Source organism: Neltuma alba, unplaced genomic scaffold (genome assembly GCF_004799145.2).
Source record: "Neltuma alba isolate B1F8T4 unplaced genomic scaffold, ASM479914v2 tig00011610_pilon, whole genome shotgun sequence".
NCBI lineage: Eukaryota > Viridiplantae > Streptophyta > Magnoliopsida > Fabales > Fabaceae > Neltuma > Neltuma alba.
Genome location: NW_021636261.1, coordinates 238068 through 249957, shown reverse-complemented (window position 1 = coordinate 249957; position 11890 = coordinate 238068). Strand labels below are relative to the sequence as shown.

Here is an 11890-nt window from a genome sequence, read left to right as displayed (position 1 = left end):
GTGCATGTAATGAAATTTACAAAAAAAAAAAAATACTGATACATGAATTCACAGAAAAAATTGTCACATGCATTCGCAAAAAAAAAAAAAAAGCTACCAACAAATCTCAACTTAAATTGGAGTTCTTGCAGGTCTTTGTAATGTGCCTTCCTTTATCATTCTTGCTCTCACACTACCCCTAGCTTATTGTATTTCACATTCCATACCATGAATAAATTGTGCCCTCTATGAAGAAAACAAGACAGATGCATCTTACTTAAACTTGCCATCTTTTATATCATCATGTCAAAAGCACTTGTCATTGACAAATCAATAAGTTACATTGACGACCTTTGATACATCTATTAACAATTCATTCTCTTCTCTGTTTCCCCCCCCCCCAACAAATGAGGATAAAAACATCTTTTCATAATTCTAATATATTACTCACAAATCCCTGAGAACTTTACATTAATTTCAACATTTAAAGGGACCATGGATGAATAAATTTTCTTGTTTGGGACCTGTGTGTAATTTTCCATAACATTTAAGGGTCCCCCAATAAGAAATGACCGTTAAAGACTTTGGCCTTTTTTTTTTTTGTTGCCAGCTAAAGACTTTGGTCATTACATGTTGAAAACTTATTTAATGGGCGGACGAAAATGCCTCTAGCTAAAATGGGTTCTGCTGGAGTAAATGTCAACTCAATTTTCATAATTTACATACATCTCAATTTCACATCACCTATAAAAATTGACTTACAAAATTTATATCTCATCTTCCATGATTTAAAAAAAATTATTCAATATTTAGAACTAACATATTATGCCCATCATTTTACCAAAATGGAGCTTGTAATTTAAGAAAAAATAATAAAATATTAAATAGCATAGCAATGACAGGATTAAAATTCAATAGTTCACATATAGATTGATCAAGTTGCCTGTTCGACTTTCCCTTAATAAATAACTACTACCCTTGGTTCTAAATATGAGAGCTAGTTGACTAATTTGAATAAATTAAGGAAACAAGTTAAGTTAGTTATTTGTAATAAATAAGTATTGTCTTTCCTAAAATATTCTTGCTAATCAAGTTTATTAGTTAGAACTACCATTATTAGAAGGAGTATCTTGAAAAAAAAATGAATAAATATGAAAGATAAAGTAGATTGGGGTCTTATATTTAGGATCAAAATAAAAGTTAAATGACATCTTATATTAAGGACCAGAGCCAGTATTTAATTTCTTGGTACGTAATTATATTTGCGATCTATGACAACTAGTAGTTCTCCTTTATTTTCCCTTACGTGTTACATTATTCATTTATTCCTATACAGTGAATTATGCTTCCTCGCACTTAGTTCAACGAGACCAAAAATAAAAAGAAAAGAATGTTACGAGAGAAATTATAAGACTCCCAAAAATAACAAAATTGCTATTTTTGAAAGTTTTCTCTCGTAATATAATTCTCCCCCTTTATTTTCCTCTCATGTTTCCCTCAATCTAGATAAAGCCTAAAGAAAAAAAAAATTGTAACTTCACATATATAACAATATCATGAGTTGGGAAAAAAACATCTCAAGAAAATTTATGGATGACAATTAGTGCAACTTTATTTTATTAATCCATAGAGAGATAAACAGTGCAACAGATCAGATATGTCACACTATCACATCATCGTCATCGTTATTAGATTATACAAACTGGAGAGTTTAGGAGCTCAAATTAAACCACCATGGATAGCTTGGAGGCATCAGAGCTGTCCTTAACCTTATCGAACTTGAAGACCAGAGGCTCATCAACTGTGACGACCAAACGTTGGAAGTTGTTAATGTCAACGAGGACTCCGATGTTTCCACACTCTCCTCCAGTGTGACAGAAGACAAGCTTATAGTGTCCTTTGGTTTCATCAACAGACCAAACGGAGAAATAACCATCCATCACAGAACCATCGAACTCTTGAGCACTTCCAACCATCACGGGCTCCCTAATAGGATACGACCTCGTGACGAGCCAGTTTTTAGATTTGGTACAAACGTTGGGTGCGAACTGAGCGAATGATATGTTCAGAGGAAGCTTCTCTGAGATGTAAAGTATTTTGAACGGAGAAGATATGGTTGTTGACCATCTGTTACTGGATCGGATCACGGCGAGTGAGCAATTAGTATCTGATCCGTGCCTCACTGCGCCGGCGAAAATCCCACCTCCATTTACAGGTGAGATGAAGTATTTGCCGCCGTTTCTCAATGGATCGCCGTCTGAGTCTAGCACTAGGCCGTTGCCGGCGAAGGCGGCGGCGGTGGTGGTGAAGGCAAAGAGGAGGAAGAAGAGGAATGTTGCAGGCAACGCTGAAGTGGTCTTCATTGTTTTCGTGATGTGCGTGTATATGGCTATGGAAGACTTGGTAGTTTTTTATTTGGTGGGTGTGATGAGTTCATGTGAAGTAGGAGCATCAATTTATAGAGTTGGCCGTGAAGAAGTGACCGCTTAAAGAAGTTTAAAATTATTTATTTGGGGTTTGAGCCACGTGAAAAATGGGATGGGAAAAAAAGTACAAAACTAGATAAGGATGCCGGCCGCCACGTATGTATATTATATAGTGACAAATATATATTTTTTAAAAAAATCGTTCTCCCAATATTATATATATTTTATTTTGTATCATCTTGGGAACTCTTCATTATATTATTAATCCATATATCAACTATATATTTATATCAATTCAAGTCATAATCAAGGTTGCTTCCCGTGCAAAATTATACGGATATATAAGGCTGCTCTTCCACAACTCTATATAGCGACAAATAATTTAAGAGAAAAGGTTTTTCCAATACAATTCTTACTATATACTACTAACATTATAGACTTCAATTTTAAAGCTAATTAATTAAATGGCTTAATTATTACATGTTTTTACTTAAAAAAAAAAAAGGCTCCTTAAGTTTGTTTAGACCTGGGCGGGGCTGTCATGCAAAAAAAGTGCCAAGTGTCCCTTGAGAAATCGGAGGGACACCTAATGCTATTTTTTCACAAACTAAAAGGTGTCTTTCTATTAGAGGCGATCTCATTTAGAATATTTTCAAGCACTAAATGTTGAACATCTCTTTTAACATGAATTCAAATATTAATTCGTAGAGGGTAGCCCTTTTAACTAAATACAATTCCTAGTTGGTAATACTGTTTATTTGTTCTTTTTAAAGACAAAATGGCAAATATATTGAAGCAGAGTCATATAAAAGACCTAGGAAAAATGACGTAAAAAGAAGTTCGAAATTGCTATATTCTAATTCAAGCATTTAAGAGGTCAAAATCTTAGGGAAGGAAGTGATGAGTGATTTGGTATTTTGAAAATGTAGTTAAATGACAAAAATGTTATTGTATCAAAAAGTTTATTAACAAGTTATGAACTGACAATGATAACTATTAAACAACAAATGACAAGAAATATAATGATAATGACAAGTTATTTATTAATAAGTTGTGCAAGTGTTAAACAATCAATGATTAAAAAATATACTAATAACAAGTTTGATAGCTTTTTTTTTTGTTTAAAAAATCTGGTATAAAGATATTTTAGTTATTTGACTATATTTATAAAATATCATATCAGATACTACTTCTATTTCTGAAATTTTGACCTCTTAAATATCTGAATTAGAATATTGTAATTTATAATTTTTTTAATGTCATTTTTGCAAAGACTTATGTCTAGAGACTAGAAGCCTGAGAAAGAAGCTTAGCTAGATTGCTAAGCCCTTAAACGTCTTTTTACTGAATCAATTATCTCATGGCAGATGGGACACTTCTCTCAGATCAATATCTATATGTTCAAGTATACTCGATCTTGAGCCGAATTGACGGAAATTTTAATGATAATCCATATGTCTTGTCTCGTGGAGTTTGACCCGTCCCGATAAAACCGAGACAAGACCAACAATTATGTGAACTTGGAAATTTAATGGGATGGATGACAACATATGTAGAGATATATCGCTCCACATGTTTTAGTGGGACTAGGAAGAACATTAAAACTATTAACATTCATTTTTTTTTTTAAGAAAAGGATCTCTTAAGTTTAAAATTCATATGTATATTGTAATATAAATGATCTAAACTTACAAACGTAAACAAAAACTAATTATCTATGTGCTGCTTTTTTTCTCTCAATATTAACACCCAATTCAGCCACACACGTAGAGCTCTAAACTAAAAAAAATGTTTTCTCCTTCTTCAAGTGTTTAATAATCCTTCCAATAATTTATGAACATCCACCCATTAAAATGCCAGCGAAAAATCTATCTGCTTCATTCGTACAATTTTAAGTTTTATTTTCCATAACACTTACACTAAATTATGGAAAATGCAAATAGCCCTATTCATTTCAACCAAAAAACACTATGAGATGCATCAGTAACTCCCCAGACATTCCTATATCACACATTATATTAGACTCTTAAAAAAAAAAACTGATTTTAAGATATTGGACACGAGTAAATCCTTTAGTTTTGACTAAAACTTTCTTAGTGACAATTTTTTAAATAAACATTTATAACTTAATTGTGGGTGTTTTTTATTTTTTGAATATTATTAAAGTAATATTTTCTATTTTAAATGTCAGCTTTCCCATTCAATAATCGAGATGATCACGTGTTTCAGGATGCGGATAGAAAAAGCGGAAACGGACGAGTCTGCGTGCATATTAATCGGTCCACAAAATATTGTTATAAAAAAAAGAAAAAGAAAAAAAGAAAGCACCCTGTGCATTCGATCATGATCAATAATTTTAACCAAAAAAAAGAAGTCACAAGTATTTTTTTTTCAATTTTTTCTTTTTTAACATAATATTCAATTAATGTGTCACGATTTTTTTAACCTTTTTTTCTATTTTATTGGGAGATACTTTTTTTCCCTAATAATTAATTAATACTTTTTTCCCCCTCCACACCTCAGAAAGGAACAAAACAATATGTATTAGATTAGATCTTGTTTGGAATCATAATTATAAACACATTTTATATAAATCAAAACAAAACTTCTCAAATATTTATCCTTTTTTTTCCCAAAGCATAAGTAGCCTATTCAAGGTACTGTCAGGCACTAAATATAGGCATCTCTCTCAATGGGAATTCGTTATCATGTTATGAAAGACTAATCTCTTCTGCTAGACCCAACTCCCATTAGTTATCTATCTACCTTTAATCCAAGAGCTTTGTGTTTGTAAGTTTGTCCCAGTAGGCCCAATGAATCCGGTCTGACCTGCCCAGTTTAGCTAGTTGGATCGGGTCAAATTCCACTCCTAATTCTGTGAAAATAATAAAATTATAAAAATTCATTTCTCTGGCCCAAGATATAAAGATTCATATTTAAAACAACAAATTATTAAAATAAATCATAATTAAAATCTTAATGTTTACAATTCAGAATAGAATTTATAATTTGATTTAAAATAGATTTTTTGTTGCTAAGGCAAATCCATTCATTTTGAGGATAACTGATATATTATTTTGATCTTTAATATAAAAATTAGTTAAAAATTTAATTTGATTCTAAATATAAGACCACAATCTTTGTTGTCTTTCATATTTATTTATTTTGCTTTTAAGTAATTCTTATAGTGATTACACATGTTAATAAATTTTTATGAAGAGGTAGTTTTAATGCACATAATTAATGAAAATATTTTAAAAAAGATAACATCCATTTATCATAAATAATTAATTAAATTAAATTTTTTAATAATTTCAAATTGATTATCTAATGGGTATATTAGGCATACAAGCAGCTTGCGAGTTTTGGAGGTGTTTGGTAAAATTTAAAAATACTTTTAAAAAATATTTTTTAATAAATCAAGATAAATTTTTTTATATATTTATTTTGTATATTGTAAAATTAAAAGTTATGATCTTGATTTCTATCCAAGAGTCCTACCACATTGACGCGGAAGACGAAACAAAACGTGCAGAACATTTAATTTATATGCCGTGTAATACTTCAAAGCGGGCCCCCGGCCATGTGACAATTTCGCCGTCGCCCCTACCAACCCCCCCCCCCCAAAAAAAAACAAGCAAAGCAGAGACGTTTCGTTTAATTACGCCAATGCCCCCTTTTTCATAAAGAGGAATCGTACCAATGACTTATATTTTTTTAAAAATAAATTATTATTTAAAAAATTATAGATTAAAAATTTTAAACATCAACAATGCAAATTAGATTGTAAAAGATATAGATTTCATAACAACAATAATCACAAAATACTCATTACTGTGATAAACGGTGAAATACTTTAACCTTGTATATTTGTCGCCTGATGGAGGTGGCATCCTTAATTATCCTTCTCATGTTTACTCATGGCTAAAACCCTAAAGAAAATATTTGATTTTCCCACCATTTTTGAGGTTTAATTGCTATGGCTGCCTATCTATAACCTTTAGCTTCCTCTTCCTCATTTACCCAGACCACAGAACCAAACCTAAATATCTTCGCATTACATCACCACACACCAAACAAACAATGAAGCCTACTCCACTATTTGCATTCTTCTTTTTCCCTTCTCGTTGCCTTTACCGCCGCCGCCACCGTGGAAAGAGGCGAGCCACTGTTCGGCACAGACGGCGAATTTGTGAGAAATGTCACACATACTGCATAAACCCTAACCCTCATGTTAGAGGTGGTGGGATTATATTTTCTCCCACCACGCTAGATAAGGATGCCGGGCGCCACCTATGTATTAATGTATATTATATAGTGACAAATATATTTTTTAACAAAATTGTTCTCCCAGTTTTATATATTTTATTTTGTATCGTCTTGCGAACTCTTCATTATATTATTAATCCATATATCAACTGTATATTTATATTAATTCAAGTCATAATCAAGGTTTGTTTCACGTGCAAAATTATAAGGATATACTCCTCCGGTCCTTAATATAAGACCCAATTGGTGAGTTGGTTTTAGTCCTAAATATAAGACCCATTTCTCATATTGATCAATTATCTCTAAATTACCCTTATAGATACCCTTTCAACCATAATCAAGTAGAAGAGAAAGATGAGGTATTAATAAATATGATTATGGTATTTTAGAAAAAACGTGTCATATTTCTTATAATTAACTAATTTACCTAACTTCCTTAATCTAATTAAATTAGTTAAATGGGTTTTATATTAAGGACCAGAGGAGTATAAGCTAAGGATGCTCTTCCACAACTCTATTACGTATATAGCGACAAATAATTTAAGAGAAAAGTTTATTCCAATACAATTCTTACTATTCAAATAATTTAAATAGGCTTTTTAAGTTTGTTTATACCCATCGGGGGGCAGTCATGCAAATAAAAAAGTACCAAATGTCCCTTGAGAAATGGGACGGACAACTAATGCTATTTTTCTCTACATATAAGTATTCTTCTATTGGAGATGATTACATTCGAAACATTTTCGAGCACTAAATATGAACGCCTCTTTAAAGCTAAGAATTATTTAAAAAATTAAGTTTTAATTATTATTATTTTAATTATATTTATGTTTTATGCTTGTCATTGTGTTGATTTTCTGTGTTGTTGTTCGTCTCTTTAAATTTATTTAACACTCTATTTCTTATGTATTGTTATATATTTTCTTTTAAAGACAATGGATATATGAAAAATATGCAAATTATTTTCTTAATAATTGAATGAATATTATTCCTAAAAAACTTCTCTTATATATGAAATTAGAAGGAGTATAATATTATTTTTAATTTAATATGTCAATGGTCTGACCAGACAGTTTAACCGGTTAGATCGTTTGAACCGTGACCCGCTGACCTCTCTAGCTTAATGTCCAGTTCGGTTTTTAAAACATTAACCGGAGAAGTATAATTTAGTTTCTAGCCAAACACTTTATCAAATTGATGTGGAAGACGAAACAAAACGTGCAGAACATTTATATGCCATGCAATACTTCAAAGCGGCCCCCCGGCTATGTGACAATTTCGCTGTCTCCCCCAACCCCCCCCCCCAAAAAAAAAAAACAAAGCGGAGAAGTTTCGTTTAATTACGCCAATGCGCCCTTTTTCAGAAAGAAGGAATCGTATAAATAAAGTAATGAGTTCTAAATAATTTTTTATTTTAATAAACATATCATTCAAAATAAAAGTAACTTTATAACTTATATTTTTTTAAAAATAAATTAGTATTAAAAAATTATAGATTAAAAATTTTAGGGTTAATATAATGATCGGTCCCTACATTTTACATTTATTTTGGTTTTAGTCCCTAGAATTTGAAACCTTTGATATTGGTTCTTTAGGTTTGCTCCGTTGAAAACATTAGTCCCCCCATTTTTAAAAGGACTTGGATCTAGATTTAACACTGTTAAATACGCTTAGGTTTTACTAACAGTGTTTAAAGTGATGATCAGGATGCTGACCAAACGAGATGGGGTGGAAAATAACTGACACATGTCATGTGTGACCTGGACCTTTAAATAATATTGAAAAAAGAAAAGAAAAAGAAAGCAGAAGTCAAAACTCTCAAAGACGATACAGAGAATACAACTCACGCAAAGACAACGCAGAGAACAAAGGAGTTAGGGCAAAATCCCATAAAAGCTTCGCACCATAGCTGTGTGCCAAAGCTTTCGTTTTAGTCGCTTGAGGTTGCTGGGATAATTTTAGGCGAATGTGAGAGAAGAATCTTGTCAGTTGAAAGGTGTATCTTCTTAGGATTTCAGTTAGTTGAAAGGTAAATCATTTTGAAGAAAAACAAAGCATTATGCGAACCAACTAAGATGATTATGGATTCCATGGACTGAACGAACAAAGGCAAGCAACGACAATAACACACAAAAAGGGGAAGAAATTAGAGCAATCAACTGACACAAAGAACCCAAATAGGAAAACTGAACAAAGAACCCTTTTCTCTTTCTCCTCTTCTTTGAATGGTTTCAACGCTCCCTGTTCTCTTTTTAATCTTTTCACATGCTTAGCTTTTTAATTAAGATGAATGCAAAGCGAAACACGCAGGCGGTACGATTTTGCTGTTATTTTTTTTTCACAGGAGTATAAAAATAGAAGGACTAACGTTTTTAAGAGAACAAATTTAAAGGACCAATATTAATGGTTTCAAACTCCAGGGACCAAAACCAAAATAAATGTGAAGTGTACGGACCAATCATTGCATTAACCCAAAATTTTAAACACCAACAATTCAAATCAAATTGTAAAGGATTTAGATTTCATAACAACAATAATCACAAAATACTCATTACTGTGATAAACAGTGAAATACTTTAACCTTGTAGATTTGCCGCCAGATGGAGGTGGCATCCTTAATTATCCTTCTCATGTTTTACTCATTGCTAAAACCCTAAAGAAAATATTTGATTTTCCCACCATTTTTTAGGTTTAATTGCTATGGCTGCCTATCTATAACTTTTAGCTTCCTCTTCCTCATTTACCCACACTCCAGAACCAAACCTAAAGTTCTTCGCATTACATCACCACACACCCACCAAACAATGAAGCCTACTCCACTATTTGCATTCTTCCTTTTCCCTTCTCGTTGCCTTTACCACCGCCGCGGCGAGCCACTGATCGACACAGACGGCGAATTTGTGAGAAATGTCACACGTACTTCATAAACCCTGACCCTCATGTTAGAGGTAGTGGGATTATATTTTCTCCCACCATGCTCCTAGAACCATGCAATCTGTGGTTATTGATGATCCCTTCAATGGAGGACGACCAATAATCTTCTTAACTCCACCAAGACAAGCTATCCTCGGCACAACTGTTCCCATAAGCCTCGAGTTCGCTGATTTTCCACCCAACATATGTGCCGATAAAGGCAAATGGCTCGTCACCACTTATAATCCGTCCCTTCCCGCCGGCCAGAAAGCCTGTGATGGCCGGTAGTGGTCTAGAATTTGATGACGCCGTGTCGTTCCTGGTTGCTGGTTGGTTCGTTATCAAGAAAGTTAAGGTTGTTTCAGGGATTAAACATCACTGTAAGCTTGTCTTCTGCCAAGTAGAAAGAGTGTAAAGATATTGGGGTCTGCGTGGACAGTTATAACCAAACTCCGATCTGTCCTTTATGGTGGCCTGAACTTTGAACCTCTGAAGCTTAGAGATAATAATGACGACGACGACGTGAGACATGCTTGAGGTACATGTAGCTGTTTATATCTATGATTAATAAGTAGGGAAAATGGCTCTGTGATCCCAAAGAATGGGCTGGGATGAGATTACTAAAACATCTCATAACAATGTATAATAAGGTCCACTTGTTATTAGAACTTTTTACTGATTACATATACACACACCACGTACCTTTTCATCATAAATATAAGATTCACTTCGTAGTGGAATCATTTTGTAACTAATACTTAGGACATGAGGTGGTATACTATCTCCGGTCCAGCTAGATATAAGAAAATTAATTAAGTTAGTTATTTGTAATTTGTAATAAATAGGTATTGTTTTTTTTAAAATACTCTTGTTAATCATATATATTAGCAAGTGATATTTAACATATGTAACTAGTATAAGGAGTTCTTTAGAAAAAAATAGATAAATATGATAGATAAAGTGGATTTGAGTGTTATAATTATGACCAAATTAAAAATCAAACTAGCTCTTATATCAAGAATCGGAGGTAATATATCTTTAATCAGGACCTTAGGGATAATTTTCTCTAATAAGTAATATTACATCATCATTAACCTTTCGCTTAGCAGCCTCCACTGATGCCTGTTCATAACCTTGAATTATGTACTACCTTCGGTCCTTAATACAAGACCTTGTTTGATTTTTATTTTGGTCCTAAATATAAGACCCTAATCCATTTTGTCTCTCATATTTATGTATTTTTTTTCAAAATAATCTTTCTAACAATGATAGTTATCGCCAATATACTTAATTAGCAGAGATATTCTAGGAAAGACAATACATATTTGTTACAAATAACTAATTTAACTTTTTTCCTTAATCTCTTCAAATTAGTCAACTAGCTCTTATAATTAGGATCAGAGGTAGTATTAGTTAAACACAATGAAGGGGTGAAAATTATATTTTATTTTAAAAAAATTCTTATTTACAGAAAAAAAGGAAAGGTGATGAGAAAGAATAAGTTAAAAAAAGAGATGTGTAAGAGATTAGTAACATAGAAAATGGAGGAAAGGGGAGGCAAAGGAAAATTTTTAATAAGTTTGATTTAAAAAAATTAGAAAAGTGGAGTAGTTAAAGGCTTTTAATTAATTTTTATTACTCTTTCATCTTATATATTCTCTTTATGAAAATTTTAAAATTTTACTTTTTCAATTTTATAAATCGAGTTTATTGAAATTTTTTTCTCTTCACCTCTTATTTCTATTTTCCTCGTAAAGAAGGAAGTAACATATAACTCGATCTAGTTTAAATTTTCTAGGCTCTGATTCATTTTTATATGACTGTGCAATAAAAGGAGAACAGATAAGCTGCATATAATGCATATTATGATCCATCCCATATGACAGTGATTGATAAACAAAATAGCTGTTTATGGTTAATTAACCAACTCTGCCAATCTATAGCTCCTACTTAAATGAAAAAAAATTAATAAAGTTGAACATAGAAATACATTAGAAGAACATTAAAATTGGCGTTGAAATATTCGTAAACGAAGAATTCGTGGTTTGAAAAATGTTGGGGGACTAGTAAATAAAGGATTTATATGGTGTAATAATACCTGTGTTTTTTTTTTTTTCAAATGAAAGATAGACTTTTCCCAGGGTTACCACGCCCAGTAGTTTCGCACGACATTTTATTGGTACATAAAATGAAATAGAATAATAAATAGGAAAAACTAATTTGGAGGTCCTTGTAATTTGCCGTTATTTTGAATCAGGTCCTTGAGGTTTTTTCCTTTTTTATTAACTCCTTTAAGTTTGCAC

The 11890-nt window shown here is 32.0% G+C and overlaps 1 protein-coding gene across 1 annotated transcript; it reads right to left on the bottom strand.

Moving 5' to 3' along the window:
* Positions 1 to 1703: 1703 nt before the first annotated feature.
* On the bottom strand, positions 1704 to 2342 carry LOC114715730 (trypsin inhibitor B-like). The gene has a single exon (XM_028900605.1). It carries the CDS (start codon positions 2340 to 2342, stop codon positions 1704 to 1706), a length of 639 nt encoding a protein of 212 aa, XP_028756438.1.
* Between the last annotated feature and the right edge of the window lie 9548 nt (positions 2343 to 11890).